At 40.3% G+C, this 15,700-nt stretch overlaps 2 protein-coding genes across 2 annotated transcripts in view; both read left to right on the plus strand.

Moving 5' to 3' along the window:
* Window positions 1–15,480, plus strand: part of DDX58 (DExD/H-box helicase 58) — a 35,355-nt gene extending 19,875 nt beyond the window's left edge. The window contains 3 exon segments of the mRNA XM_029201818.1: window positions 262–413; window positions 11,601–11,742; window positions 13,319–15,480. Of these exon segments, the coding sequence (XP_029057651.1) occupies window positions 262–413; window positions 11,601–11,742; window positions 13,319–13,659 (635 nt within the window). The 3' untranslated portion in view covers window positions 13,660–15,480.
* Window positions 2,078–5,572, plus strand: LOC114883792 (phosphatidylinositide phosphatase SAC1-like). Its single transcript, XM_029201815.1, is given in 3 exon segments — window positions 2,078–2,796; window positions 2,798–3,735; window positions 3,738–5,572. Coding segments are annotated over 3 exon segments (1,758 nt in total). The 3' UTR covers window positions 3,839–5,572.
* Window positions 15,481–15,700: the final 220 nt, after the last annotated feature.

Below are 15,700 nucleotides of genomic sequence, written 5' to 3' on the forward strand. Positions count from 1 at the left end.
TAATAATGTGCCTGTCCAGTCACACTGTACCATGGAGACCCCGAGGAAGCCTGCCTAAGGTGGGCTCCTTGTTTATCCAAATGTTTAATATGCAGGTGCACACCTGAGTTAGACTTCACACCCTACCAGCTCAGCTCTTCTAGAAAGTGGGATTCAGTGAACCAAAGTTGAATTTTAGGAATACCCCTATTTCTCTCATATTCTCAGATTTATCAGAGTTTTAAGTCAAAGACACCAAATAAAATATTTATTTTCTAATAGGCAGAGGAAGAGCAAGAGGGAGCAAGTGTTTCCTTCTGACTAGTAATGCCGATGTAATCGAAAAAGAAAAAATAAGCATATACGAAGAAAAAATGATGAATGACTCCATTTTAAGCCTGCAGACGTGAGATGAAGCAGTATTTAAAGAAAAGGTAAGTCTTTGTATCTGTGTTACTCTTTCAGAATCTGACTGTAAGTCACAAACAGTCCCTGTTTGTGAGCATGGCTGGTACCTGTTATCATATTGCTCTGAGTGTTATTTTACTTTACTATTCCATTCCATTCCATTCCCTGCACTGTGGGGCTTGTGGGATCTTAGCTCCCTGACCAGGGATTGAACTGCGCCATTGGCAGTGGAGTCCTAACCACTGGACTGCCAGGGAATTCCCTGAGTGTTATTTTATTTTACTTTAAAAAATTTTTTTAACATTTCTATTTATTTATTTATTTATTTAGGCTGCATTGGGTCTTCATTGCTGCGTGCGGGCTTTCCCTAGTTGCAAGTGTGCGGGCTTTCCCTAGTTGCAACGAGCGGGGACTACTCTTTGTTGTGGTGTGCGGGCTTCTCATTGCAGTGGCTTCTCTTGTTGTGGAGCATGGGCTCTAGGCACATGGGCTTCAGTAGTTGCAGCACACAGGCTTCAATAGTTGTGGCGCACAGGTTTCAGTAGTTATGGCACATGGGCTCAGTAGTTGTGGCTTGTGGGCTCTAGAGTGCAGACTCAGTAGTTGTGGTGCACGGGCTTAGTTGCTCCACGGCATGTGGAGTCTTCCGGACCAGGGCTCGAGCCCACGTCCCCTGCATTGGCAGGCAGATTCTTAACCACTGCGCCACCAGGGAAGTCCCCAGAGTGTTATTTTAGAACCATAAGTTTATGCTTAAAATTTCACCCTGTAGTGAGCATCAGATTCATTCTGCTTTGAGTCTCAGTGAGTTAAAATATATTGTATTAGTGCTAATACCTGAAACTATGTTTTTAGATCTAAAAGGCAAACTGAGCTAAAATTGCTCTTAAGTTGACAGTTCATTATGAGCACTACACCTAACACTGCAAGACAGAGCTCTTCTTAGTCTTTTCCTCAAATCTCTCTCTCTCTAACATCCAGAGTCCTCAGGGAAAAGCTTCCAGTGCACCGTGCCTGGGAGGTGTGCCCAGTGTTGGAAGTACATAGGTATGGATAATAGTGTGAACTTTGGAGTGGCGCACTGATTCAGTCCAGCATCTCGGTAGTGACCTTAGTTTGGTTGTAATTTCCTTTATAACACAGAAAAATGGGGGGCAGATTGGGGAAACACACACATACACACACACACACACACATACACCCATGCTTTCTGCAGACCATTTGCAGAGATTTTATCTCAGACTCTTTGGAAGCATTGAACTCTGCAGGTCTGGGGCAGGAGCTTTAACATTAGAATCAGTGGTTCCAGTCCCAGTTCTGCCACTTACAAAATGTGTGACTTCAGGTAGTTCCTCTTTGAAATCATCATTCTCCTTGTTTGTAAAGTTGGGAAAATAACAGTATTCGACTCACAGGGTAGTTTGGGGGATAAAGTGAGACATATGCATCGCTTCCTACAGTGCATGGTATAAAATAAGTGCTCAAAAATGGGAGTTGTTACTGGACAGAGGCATGAGGCCTACTTTAAAACTTCATGAAGGCCGCCTCCCGTTCGGGAGCAGCCCGGCCGGGCAGGGAGAGGAGGTGGGACGAGGCGGGGCGTTGCGGCCACCGTGCCAGGGTGACCGGTTTCGCTGTATTCGAGGTGGCGGGGCGGATGGAAAGAGCAGGGAGGAGGCCGTGGTGCAGGATGGCGGCAACAACCTACGAGCGGCTGAAGCTGCATATCTCACCTTGAAAATGTTATGTGGAAGCTTGTGATGATGGAGCAGATAATGTACTTATCATCGACCGTGTGTCCACAGAAGTTACACTCTCAGTCAAGAAAGATATTCCTCCTTCAGCTGTCACAAGACCAATATTTCGTATACTGGGCACAATTCATCTGGTGGCGGGTAATTATCTAATTGTCATTACCAAAAAGAAAAAAATAGGTGAATTTTTCAATCATGTAATCTGGAAAGCAGTAGACTTTGATGTCCTTTCTTATAAGAAGACAATGTTGCACTTAACTGATATTCAATTACAAGATAACAAAACTTTCCTAGCAATGATAAACCATGTCTTGAGTGTGGATGGATTTTATTTTTCAACGACATATGATCTGACCCATACTTTGCAGCGGCTGTCTAACACTAGTCCAGAATTCCAGGAAATGAGTCTCTTGGAAAGGGCAAACCAGCGGTTTGTATGGAATGGTCATCTTCTAAGAGAACTTTCTGCTCAGCCAGAGGTCCATCGGTTTGCTCTTCCGGTATTATATGGCTTTTTTACTATGCACTCATGTTCTATTAATGGAAAATACTTTGATTGGATTCTCATCTCGAGGAGGAGTTGTTTCAGAGCTGGTGTCCGCTATTATGTAAGAGGAATTGATTCTGAAGGCCATGCAGCTAACTTTGTAGAAACAACAAATTGTGCACTACAATGGGAGCAGAGCTTCATTTGTACAGACTCGAGGATCAATACCACTTTACTGGTCTCAAAGACCAAATCTCAAGTACAAACCACTGCTACTGATCAACAAAGTAGCAAATCATATGGATGGTTTCCAAAGGCATTTTGATTCACAAATAATTATTTATGGAAAACAAGTCATAATCAATCTGGTTAATCAGAAGAGCTCAGAGAAGCCACTTGAACAGGCGTTTGCAACAATGGCGTCTTCCTTGGCAAATGGAATGATCAGATATATTGCCTTTGACTTCCATAAGGAATGTAAAAATATGAGATGGGATCGACTAAGTATTTTATTGGATCAAGTAGCAGAAATGCAAGATGAATTAAGTTATTTTCTAGTGGACTCTGACAGCAAGGTGGTGACTAACCAGGAAGGCGTGTTCCGCAGCAATTGCATGGATTGTCTGGACAGAACTAATGTGGTCCAGAGTCTGTTAGCTCGTCGTTCGCTTCAGGCCCAGCTTCAGAGACTAGGAGTTTTGCATGTGGGACAAAAGCTTGAAGAACAAGATGAATTTGAGAAGATTTACAAAAACGCCTGGGCTGACAATGCAAATGCTTGTGCCAAACAGTATGCGGGAACTGGTGCCTTGAAGACTGACTTTACCAGAACTGGGAAGAGAACTCAGTTGGGACTTATAATGGATGGCTGGAACTCACTGATACGGTATTACAAGAACAACTTTTCTGATGGATTTAGACAAGATTCCATAGACTTATTTCTTGGGAACTATTCAGTGGATGAATTAGAATCTCATAGTCCTTTAAGTGTTCCAGGGGATTTGAAATTCCTGGCTTTGCCTATTATCATGGTTGTCGCCTTTTCCATGTGCATTATCTGTTTGCTTATGGCTGGTGACACCTGGACAGAAACACTGGCATATGTGCTCTCTGGGGAGTTGCAAGCATTGGAACATTTTTTATTATTCTTTACAATGGCAAAGATTTTGTTCATGCTCCCAGATTGGTCCAGAAAGAAAAGATAGACTGAATTTGTGTCTGTGGAAAGCGGGTTGGCTTGGAAGATTCCATTATGCAGAACTGGAGTCTTTACTGACCCGCTTTCCACGTCAGCCCAAGGTCTTTTTAAATCCTTTATCCAAAAGCACATCTTGCGCTTTGTGTGGGGGTGATGACTTAGAATTGATCTGATGTTACTGCCTTGATGATCTCTTTACTATTGGGACGGTTATCATTTGAAGCTATTCTATAATTAAAATGTAACCTCAATTCAGCTCACGGAATGGAAGGAATCTATTCATGGTCAGTTTAATCGGCTGTTGCAGAATAAGTAACATATTTTTTAAAAATCTAGCTTCTTTCCTTATTTAAAACAGTGAAATTATTTTTCTAGCTCAGTTTATTGTCACTGTAGAAGCAGTTTCTGTTAGCAAGCATACTTTTCCATACACCTTTGGACTTTTCTTTAGTTTGATAATAAGCTAACTCTACTCTGTTTATAAAATGTCTTTTCCATACATCAAGTAGTTGGACGAAATAGTCTGTGACTACATGGTAGGAAAGAGGAGACCAGGGTCTGGTGTTCCTTTGGAGCTTCAGTTGGGCTGCCTTATGAGTTCAGTCAGCTTGAGCTGTGCAGTTTAAGTGTGATGAAAAAGGTTCAGGTGTATTTTATCTTTTTAAAAGGTGTAAATGAAATCAAAGAATATGAAGTCTCTCTCTTATGCTAGAGGTCCAAGCCTCCTCTGTTTTCAGGATTGCCCCAGTGTGGAAAATGTCCTTGGTTGGTCAGCTCCTTCATTCTGGACCTTTCGGTTTCTTGGGGGTCTTTCATGGAGACATGGCCTCTGAGCGGGTCTTGTGCTGAATCCGATGTTGCACTTGGAGGCAGAAGCTGCTTTTCCACGCACAGCAGTGTCGATGCTTTTCCCTATTTAAGGGTTTTTGTTAGCTGTCAGTAAGTCTAAAATTTAGTGCTTCCAGCTCTCCAAATCAAGGACCAACTTAAACTTTAAATTATGTGAAGAAATAAATCTGAAAAAATACACTCTAGAAGCTGTGCATAGTTCTAATTATAAGTCAGACTGTATATTCAAATTGTAATTATGAGGTTTAAAAATTAGAAAAGTATGTAAGGAAGTATAATTGCCACTATTTTAAAATAGTTCAATTAAATACTGCTACAGTATTTGTGTTGTGCTTGAAAATATGTACAGTTTTTTCAATGGTAATACCTTTTCCTGTCCTTAAATATCTCTAAAGAGCACCTTGATTTTAACATTACCTTTTTTCCAACATTATCTTTTATAAACATTAATAAAAGTTGTTGCTTTTAGAAACTTTAAAGGAAATAATAGCTGGAAAACCCTCTGTAGCTTAAAGTCAGTCATTAAAACTCACAATAGGGTAAGTAATTAGAACTACCTACTCTTGTAAATAAGCATAATTCGTTCCAAAGAGGAAATATCGAAACTTAGTTCATGTCTACTGTAATGTATTACTCAGATGCTACTGGGCATTTCACATTAAGAACTTATTTCAGCGACCACAACAAAGACTAAATCTGAACTGCTGATGTGGCTGTTTTGCAGTGAATGGGCTAATGTTGGTGTGTTAGATCTTAAGGTATCAATATTTCAGAACCCTGCAATGATTATATTTCTAAATTCATGTACTGTCCATCCATAAGTGAAAATAAAATGTCATACTCTCTTCTTAAAAAAAAAAAAAACAAAAACTTCATGAAGATGAGTCTTACAATTTAGTAGACCGATTCCATAGGGTTCATAATTTTGAAAAGTCATAATTTGTAGCTCAAAAAAGTATTGAGAAGCAATGAATGATCTAAAGCAAACTAATACTTATTTTAGGAAAAAATTACAGTGTTATGTCAGCGTTGACTCATTTTAAAGAACATTTCTTCCTAAAGTTTAGAGAACAATATATTTAAAAATACCTCTTCCACACTTTCACTGAACAGAATTGAAGGGCAATTCTTTAGTTCCTCTTAATTTCCCTCCTTAATTTTACTTAGGATAGAGTTTTTTCACTGAGCCACTTCTCCATTTTGTAGAATACAGGGACACTGCTAATAAAGGCTTTAAAACCATGTTAACTTTGGCATAATTCTTTATCTCCCCCACTGAGTAACAAGGTGCTTACACTCACATGTGGCAGAAGCAATAGAGTAAAAGTCTGGAGGCAGACGGAGGCTGGAACAAATACATAGACATTCTTTTGTAGGCAGTACACCAGGCCATAGAGTGAGGTGAGGAGAAAATGGTTTAAATATCTGTTGAATTAGGCTATTTAATAGCATTTGGGATTCCCCTAACACCCACAGATCAAAAACGGGCAGAGGTGGTAAAGAATCAGCAAGGGCCCAGCACAAGTGCGGCCACGAGTCATTGGCAGCTGGCAATGCCATGGCAGCTGGGAGCTCAGAGTCTTGGTGTTGTCCCTGTCCTATCCTGGTGACCAGCCTCCACTGCTCTGTTTAAAGAAGAAGACCTTGCTTTCAAAAGGCTTAGGAGAAGTATAATAAGTTAGGGAAAACCGTATGCTCTTAAAACTAAAAGGAATTATGGTTCTTGGGGTAAGCCCCCTTTATGTGGTGTTTTGTTAAGGGTTGGGCATTGGATCTGAGCACCTGGGCCCTTCATATCAAAGAAACTCTGCAGAAGAGAGGGAACCAGTTCAGAGGTCTCTAGGGTAATCCCTGGGTAGGGGGGAGGGAGACTGTACACTTTCTTCTCTGCACCCACAGCTGCATTGTCCATTGTCTACGTGTGGCTGACCTTCACCAGAGCACTGTGGCCCTTGGGGAATCTCTGGTTACTCTCCAGCCATCTGAACATGTAGAGAGCCCAGAATCATCCAAGAACTTTTTTCTATGATGGAAGCTTCAGGATCTGGTAGTATTTCATTCTGGAGGAATAAAGTATAAAGGATATTTTTCACAGTTCTAGTTGTGGAGGGTCATTTGAAATCAAAATGAGGAAGCCTACTTTCCTTTCTTATGAGTAGAGAATAAGTTATGGGTTGAAAGTTCAATTTGATGGAATAACTTCCAACGTGATGTGTACCCATGACTGCACGCAATCGGGGTTTCATAGTTTCACTCTTTCCACCTCAGTGCAGGGAGTTAGGCTGCTTCTCAACCACAGGTGGGCAATGGGGAAGCAGTGTGCTCTAGACTTAATTTGTGACTTTGGTTGAACCTCTTTATCCAGTTACTGAGTTTTACTTAGTTTTCATTATAGCAGTAATAGTTAGTTTTAATTTATTAGGATTTATATTTATTGCCTTCAGTGACATTTAAAATATTTGAGGTTATTAATATTTAATGAATTTTAGTATATAATTGAATATCATTAGATATAAGTGAATTTTTTTAATTGGATGCCCAAAGGGCAAGTTTATATTTTTACCCTCTTTCCTATCAAATCCCTCCCACCGTGAGCCTGCATTAGGTAGTGATCAGAACCGTGTCTGAGAAAAAGCAATTAAAATTGCTCATAGGGAAATGTATATCATGTAACCCAGTAATTTCACTTCTAGAAATTTACCCAAAGGAAATAACGGGATTAAATATACATAATGCAACAGTTTTACGGCAGTGAAAACTTGAATTGAAAATAGGAAGCATTAAGCATCCTTTATTCTTACAAAAACAATGAAGATAATTTCAAGTGGGATGGGGTGGGGAGTTGGGGGACAGAAAATCATATTTTGATTGTTTTCCTAACCTATATTCCAGGCCTAAATTTTTAAATATAAATCAAATTTTATTTGAATTTGAAGTGCTTTAGAGATCAATGGATTCTCTATGGATGATCAGTAACCAATACAAGATATACGGGGGTGGGACATTTCCATTCACAGTGACAACAATAACTGTGACTCATACATGCAGAACATGGGCTCTCCACCAAGCCCTGCAAATGCTTGTTTATTTATATCAACGGGCCTCACAGAGTTCCATGTGGTAGAGCCTCTTATTATGTCATGCTCCAGGAGGGAAACTGAGGCATGGAAGTTTTCAGTGTCAGTAGACCACACAGCTAGTTAGGGGTGGAGCTGGCAGGGCCCCTCTGTTTAACTACTACATCTATTGGCCTAACCAGAAATGTTTGAAGTGTAAATACGGACAACTAAAAAAATTTTACTTAGAGATAGAAGGTAGATTAAGACAAAAGAAATGCCATGCTCTTGAATGGAACGACTGAATATTTTAAAGATGTGCATTTGCCGCAAATTCTCTTATAGGTTTATCATAACCCATAATCAAAGTATAAATGATTTTTTAAAATTTATTTCTTTATTTCTTTTTGGCTGCATTGGGTCTTTGTTGCTGCACGCAGGCTTTCTCTAGTTGTGGCAAGTGGGGGCTACTCTTCATTGCAGTGCGCGGGCTTCTTACTGCAGTGGCTTCTCTTGTTGCAGAGCATGGGTTCTAGGTGTGCGGACTTCAGTAGTTGTGGCACGCGGGCTCAGTAGTTGTGGCTCGCGGGCTTTAGAGCGCAGGCTCAGTGGTTGTGGCGCATGGGCTTAGTTGCTCCGCGGCATGTGGGATCTTCCTGGACCAGGGCTCAAACCCGTGTCCCCTGCATTGGCAGGCGTATTCTTAACCACTGCACCACCAGGGAAGCCCTAAATGATACTTTAATTTGGTAAAATGGTTCCTGAGTTTATACAGAAGAATAAATAAATGAAAACAGCTATGACATTTCTGAAAAAATAACTCATGAATGGGTATTGCCCTACCCAATACTAAAGTACAGATCACCATCATTAACATTTTCATGGTTCTTACCAAAAGACTAGCCTAACAGACCGAGGCTAACAACAAGCAGCATTAAAGCTACGCCAGGCAGCCCTGAGCAATTATTAACTCATCTTACCTCCCAACAGCCCACAAAGTAAATGCTATTACTATTCCCATTTTGTATAATAATTGAGGAAACTGAGGCACTTGCCCCAAATCACACAGCTGCCAAGTGGTAGGAACAGGATTTGCACCTAGGCTATCTGGTTCCACCTGGAACACTTGATAAAAGAGAGGCAGCACCACAAACCACTGGGACAGAGCGGATCCTTCTACAGCTGATACTGTGGAAATCACCATGTTCCTTCTTCCTTTATGATGTTTCAAGTTTTCTTCTTTTATCATGTCCTTCTGTTTAGAGAACTTCCTTTTGCTCTTCTTTTAGGGAAGGTCTACTGGTGAACAAATTCTTTTAGTTTCCCTTCATCTGAGAATGTCTTGATTTCCTCTTCATTTTTGAAGGATATGTTGCTGGATATAGGCGTCTGCATTGACAGGTTTTTCTTTCAGCATTTGAAAAATACTGTGTCACTTTCTTCTGCTCTCCCATAGTGTCTGCTGAGAAATCTGGTGTCATCCAGATTGTTTTTCCCCTATAGGTCAGGTGTCAGTTTTTTTCTGGCTGCTTTCAAGATTCTTTCCTATGTCTTTAGTTTTCTGAAGTTTAATTATAATGTGTCTTGGTGTGGTTTCTTTGGGTTTATCCTATTTGGATTTGTCCAGCATCTTGTATCTGTAGGTTTATGTTACATTATGTTAAATTTGGGAAATGTTCCATCATTATTTCTTCCAGTACTTTTTAAGCTCTGCTTTTTCCCCTCTCCTTCCAGGACCCTAGTGTCATAAATGTTAGATATTTTTAAATGGTCCTAAAGGTCCCTGAGTCTCTGTTTATTTATTTATTCATTTATTTTGGTCTGTTTTCTTTCTGTTGTTTGCATTGGGTCATTTCTATTGTTCTGTCTTCCAGTTCACTGATTCTTTCCTTTTTCCTCTCCATTCTGCTGTTGAGCCCATCCACTAAGTTTTTTATTTTGGTTATTGTATCTTTTAGTTCTAAAATTTCCATTTTGTTCTTCTTTATGTCTTCCGTTTCTTTGTTAAGCCTCTATATTTGTTCATGTTTCAAGAGTGTTTATGATGACTCATTGAAGCATTTTTATTATTGCTACTTTAAAATCTTTGTCAGATATTCTCACATCTCTGTCATCTCCATGTTGGCATCAATTGGTTGTCTTTTTTTTTCACTCAGTTTGAGATCTTTCTGGTTTCTGCTATGAAGAGTGATTTTTAATCAAAACCCAGAGATTTTCATACTATATGATGAGACTTGGGATCTTATTTAACCTTCTGTGTCAGCTGGCTCCTTTCTGATATCATTCTGGCAGGGGAGATGGGGGACATTGTTTCATCACTGTCAGGTAAAGGTAGAAGTCTTGGTTTCCTACTCAGCCTCTGTTGATACCAGCAAGGGGAGGCTCCTTGTTACTGCTGTGTGGGGATGGGAGTTCTGGCCCCTCATGTGGTCTCCATGGACGCCACAGGTGAGGGGGGCTACCATTTGGCAGGACTGAAAATCCTGGCTTTCTCTGACACCAGCAGGTGGGAGTGTTGAGGTGCTTTGTTAACAGACCTGCAGAGTGGAAGTCTAGGTTCCACACTTAGCCTCAGGGTTCAGGGTTTTTTGTTGTTGTTATTGTTATTGTTGTTGCTGTTTTTTCCTGTGGCGTTTGGTAGAACAGCTGTTGTCTGAAAGTTTTCTGTCTTGCTGGCTGCCCCTGTTCTGGTGGCTGCCCCTGTCCTGGTCTTTTGACCAGTAGCTAGAGAGATAGGGTTTTGTTGAGATTTCTTTGTCTGTCCCCATAGTCAGTTCTGGTTGCCAGCTTCTTCAGCTCCATGTCTGGGATATAAGAGGCAAAACGAAAACCCAGGAAACTCACTACCATGTTGTTTCTAGGGTCCCAAGGTTCCTAGCTGGTCTGCCTTCCTCTCTTCACCCTACAGAACCTTATGGTTATTTTATATATAATGTCCAGGGTTCTTAGTTGTACTTAGCCAAGGCCTAAATTTTGAGATAGAATGTGGTCATCCTATACAGACATTTAATTTTACTGTAATTCAACAATACTCTCTGTGGTTGGAAAGGAAGAGAGAAAAAAGATTTTAGGTGGTGAGGGACTCTTCTGCCTACTGTTCCATTCAGTGGGTTTATGCCTTGAGAGTGGGTGTAATTATTCCTGAAACAGTTAATGCATATCATATATCTGTTTGTGAAGGATTTTTTTTTTTAAAGATTTAATTTTATTTTTGGCTGTGTTGGGTCTTCGCTGCTATGCATGGGCTTTCTCTAGTTGTGGCGAGTGGGGGCTACTCTGTTGCAGTGCGCGGGCTTCTCATTGCGGTGGCTTCTCTTGTTGTGGAGCGTGGGCTCTAGGCGTGTGGGCTTCAGTAGTTGTGGCACACGGGCTTCAGTAGTTGTGGCACGTGGGCTCAGTAGTTGTGGTACATGGGCTTAGTTGCTCCGCTGCATGTGGGATCTTCCCGGACCAGGAATCGAACCCATGTCCCCTGCATTGCAGGCAGATTCTTACCCACTGTGCCACCAGGGAAGTCCCTGTGAAGGATTTTTAAAGTTTTACCAACTACTAAAGTGGAAAGCATGGTTCACATCACTATTTTACGGACATCTTTAGTGCTTTTATGGGCATCTTTGATGAAGATATTAAAAGGCTAATTGGAGGCCACAATTAAACATTAACTAACAAAGAATTCTCCTATTAGGAGAATCAATAAAATTACCTATGAGATTTTTATGAACAAAGCCAGGGACTGTATGTTCATGGAAGTTGTATAAGAATGAATGATTATGTACATAGATATGTGTGTGTCTATATATCCTAGTTATACTCTAATTACATATTTGAGGAGGTTCTTTTGTTTGTTTGTTTTGTTCTTTTGCATCTAGGTTTGCCAGATACAGATTCATGAAAAATTCATCAGGGATAATCAAGGAAAAGTAAAACCTGTGCTTGATAAGGAAAATAAAAAACTGCTCTGCAGAAAGTGCAAAACCTTTGCATGTTATACAGCTGATATAAGAGTGATGGAGATAGGCAGTCTTTTTAACAAATAGCACTGGGTCATTTTTTAGCACTCATTAAAGCTTATTATCTATCAGTGAGATATTTATAGTAAGAATACTATTATTCTGTTGTTATCATGGCCATGGTCCATGTATTTTTAAAAGGCTAAAAAGTTTAAAAGAAACCCTTGATGTTCAACAATAAAGAAATAGCCTAAAAATTGCTGCACAGCTACTTAATTATATATTACGTAGCCATTACAAATAATGGTTATGCTAAATGCACCATGGTATCCTGGATTAGATCCTAGAACAGATGAAGGATATTATTAGAAAAAGTGGTAAAACCTGTAGTTCAGTGTAAATCTGAAATTACTCGAAAATAAAGTTTATTAAACAAAGTGATTAGGAAGCTTATATAGTATAATGAAAAACTTCTTACAAACTAATGGTACAGTGGGAAAATTAATGAGGATAGAAAGTAGTAAATATGCTATGATCATAGCAGTGCAAAATAATAGCAGCAATACCACCATCACCACCACCAAAAAAACACTTATGTTTGTACAAAAAAGGCTAGAGGAAGTATACTAAAATGTATTAATACTCTGCAGTGAGACACCATGATTTTTTCTCTTTCTACTATTTTGTGTTTTCTAAACTTTCTTCTGGGGATATGGATCACTTTTACAATGGAAGCAAAATCTCCTTATTTTAAAAACATGACATCTGCAGGTTAGCTTTCTAAAACTCTTAGATAAGGGTTAGAAAAATCTCCAAAGACAAAAATTGGATGTAACTATTGCTGCCGATTGGGGAGAGTGGAGGGCCTGGGCTGGGTCAGATGAGGAGTTATTACTTTAGGGTTCTGCTTAGTCTTCAGAAAGCTGAGTCTTTAATCAGTCCAACATTGGAGCAAGAAGTGTATTAGGGGTAATACTGGCAAGTTCCCATACCTTTCTGAGTCTTTTTCTTTAGCAGTAAAAGGAAGGTCCTTTCAGCTCCAATTTGGGTGATCTTCTGTTGAAATGGCCCTTTTAGACTATGTTTTCCCGAGGGACTGGATATGTAGGATCTGGGTTTGTTCTGTGCACTGTGGTGTTTGTTCAGTTTATTCTAACGTTGACTGGGGGCGGGGCCAGTGGACACATTAGTCCCTGAGCCTCTTCAGATACACATTGACCCTTTGTTGTTGTTCTCTGTATCCTTTGGATTTTTCCTGTCAGGGCCACTGGTGAACTCAGGCTTCACAGATCTTCAATAAATACCCCTTTGTCTCTGAATTAATAAGGAGTATCTATTTTGGGGAGCCAGGTTGCCTGGAAACTTCTTAGTCCTCCTCTTCATGAGGTGTCCCCTGCCCCCTCACTTGCACCTCCACCTCCACCCTAACCTCCACCTGTGTCACTGGTGGTCAGGCTGTGTGGATTCTACTGTGGCCTTGAGGCAAATCCACATTTCCTTCTTACTCCATCTGTAAAAGAATTGGGATCCCTCCTTCTCATCATCTCTGATTATTGTGGAGTTTTCTTTTTTTTAAATCACAGTTATGTTCTGGTTCTAACGTTCTGTTTTGTATGCTACTCGATCCATTCATCCGTAGGAATGCCATTTCACTATGGTTGGAGTTGCTTTCAGGGAGCATTTTGTGAGTAAGTTACACCCCAGACCAAAGAGCTTTGGGAGTTTTGAGAAGAGAGCAAAGATCTTCTGTGCCAGGGAGGACTGCAGCTATGACTGGGGAATCCATGTGAAGTATAAGGTATTTGAGATTCCAGTTATAAAGACTGAAAGTTTTGTGGTGGAAGATGTTGCAACTGGAGCTCAGACACTGTATGCAAAGTGGAAGGACTTTCATTTTGAGAAGATCCCATTTGATGCTGCAGAAATGTCCACTTGAGCTCAGGACCTCAGTCTGCAGGGAATGGGTGACCTTGAGTGAGGAAGAAATTAGACCAGTGGGTGAATCACAGATCACTTGTACCACTGTCAGGATATTTTCCCCAAGGCTTGTACTGTACTGAGTATATATCACTTAACTTCTGTTGTTTTCAGCAGTTTGTACTGTATCACTTACGTAAAACACGAGTGAATGAATCACAGCACTCAGTGAATCACTTTGTATGTCAGTAGAGCTTGGGAAAAATGAAAAAGGCTTAACTTATTGCCATTCTTCCCTTCACAACCCACTGCCAGTGTGCACCGCTAGCCACTCAGTACACATTGAGATAAATGAATGAGTGAATGGAATGTTGAAAGGTTTTCCATGCTTCCTTTTCTTTCCTTAACCTACTGTAAACTGGCTTTTGCCCTTAATAATCTACTGAAATTGTTTTTGTCAAGGTCACCAGAGTCTCTGGTGGCCCAATCCACTGGGCACGTCTTAGTCCTTCCCTCTGTTTGACCTCTTTGCTGCTTTTGGCCCTGTTGAATACTCCTTTCTTGGAACTCCCTCTTGGCCACTAGCGCTTCTAACTCTACCCCAGTCTTTTCTATTGGCTCCTTTTTGCTGATCCTTTACACGTTGGTAAGTCCAAAGGTTCAATATATATACACATACATAGGCATAATAGTCACATACACTTGTGTTCTCTATGTGTGGCATCTGATCTTAAAATTCTACAGTGGACAATTTTTAGTAATGGGGGCATTTAAATAATACAGTACTCATTGAGAAGTTGATTTCTGTTCTTTTGGTTTACTGTACATCTTGACTGATTAATTTGTTTTCTTAACCTGTGCCATTGTTCCCTTCGAATGGTCATTTCAAGCCATTTTCCAGTAATAGTTGATGGTCAACATTCGGACTCTGTTCTCAGGTAGGTCCCTTGGATGATACTGAAGAGGCAGTTTAATTTGGCTGTCCTTTCTATTTAAAAACTTAGAATACATATCCAAATGGCATTCCTGTGTCATTTAACAAGGCTGATGCTCCAGAGCTTAGTTTGGGGTTTTCCAGACATGGAGACAACTACCTGAGTTTTACTGTCTCCATCCAGGCCAAGGTATTTTATGTTCCGCTCAGGATAGCCTCTATAGTAATTTAAGCATCTTCTTAAAACAGATTCAGATTAGTTGTTTGTAATTCACTAGGACCATCAATGGCTTTAACAAACCTCCAAACATCATAAAATGTTAATATGCTCAGCATAAGGGGTCGCATAACTCTTTTCAGATAGCACTTATATCTGAAGGCTTATTGGTGTCCAGGAGGCCACCCAGACCCCCAGATCAGTCCTGGAGATCAGTGGGGTGACCTGCTGCAGCCACCTCTTCCTCCTTTTGATCTGATGAGAGTCAGAGAACTTGCCAGTTACATAACTTCTCCTAGGCTTAATTTTCTTCATCTGTGAAACAAGGATAATACATATCTGTAAGAGTTAGTAGAGAGTTTTTAACTGAAATAACACAAAGTATTTGATATATATAGTAGTTGTTTGATAATGGTTATTAATAGTATTCTTAGTAAGACACAATAAAATGGGTTATTTAAGCCAACTTGCTTGCTAATTTTTATTCATTTTCCATTTATATTTTATTAGAGTATTAACGTTCTGGTCACCAGTTTTAATATGGGCTTTGTTCCCACACCACCAACCAATTCACCAATGGGGTGTCCTACCATTCAACTCAATTCTGCCAGTATCTGCCTGGAGATGGCGTCAGATCCCTACAAGTTAAGAGCTCAGTCCTACAAAACTGCCCCACCTCTTCCCTACTTCAGAAGCCAAATTGTTATTACCTGTGCCTCTGACCAATTGAATACAGATGAGAGGTTACAGCAACCTCCTCTGTGGGCTTAATTTGCTAGAGAGGCTCACAGAACTCAGAGAAACCTTTTACTTACTAGATCATCGGTTTATTATAAAAGGAAGTAACTCAGGAGCAGCCAGATGAAAGAGATGCATAGGGTAAGGTTTGGGGAAGGGGCTCAGAGTTTCTGTGTCTTCTCTGAATCTCTACGTGTTCACAAACCTGGAAGC

Source organism: Monodon monoceros, unplaced genomic scaffold (assembly GCF_005190385.1).
Source record: "Monodon monoceros isolate NGI ecotype Baffin Bay Population unplaced genomic scaffold, NGI_Narwhal_1 Super_Scaffold_5, whole genome shotgun sequence".
In the NCBI taxonomy this organism is placed as follows: domain Eukaryota; kingdom Metazoa; phylum Chordata; class Mammalia; order Artiodactyla; family Monodontidae; genus Monodon; species Monodon monoceros.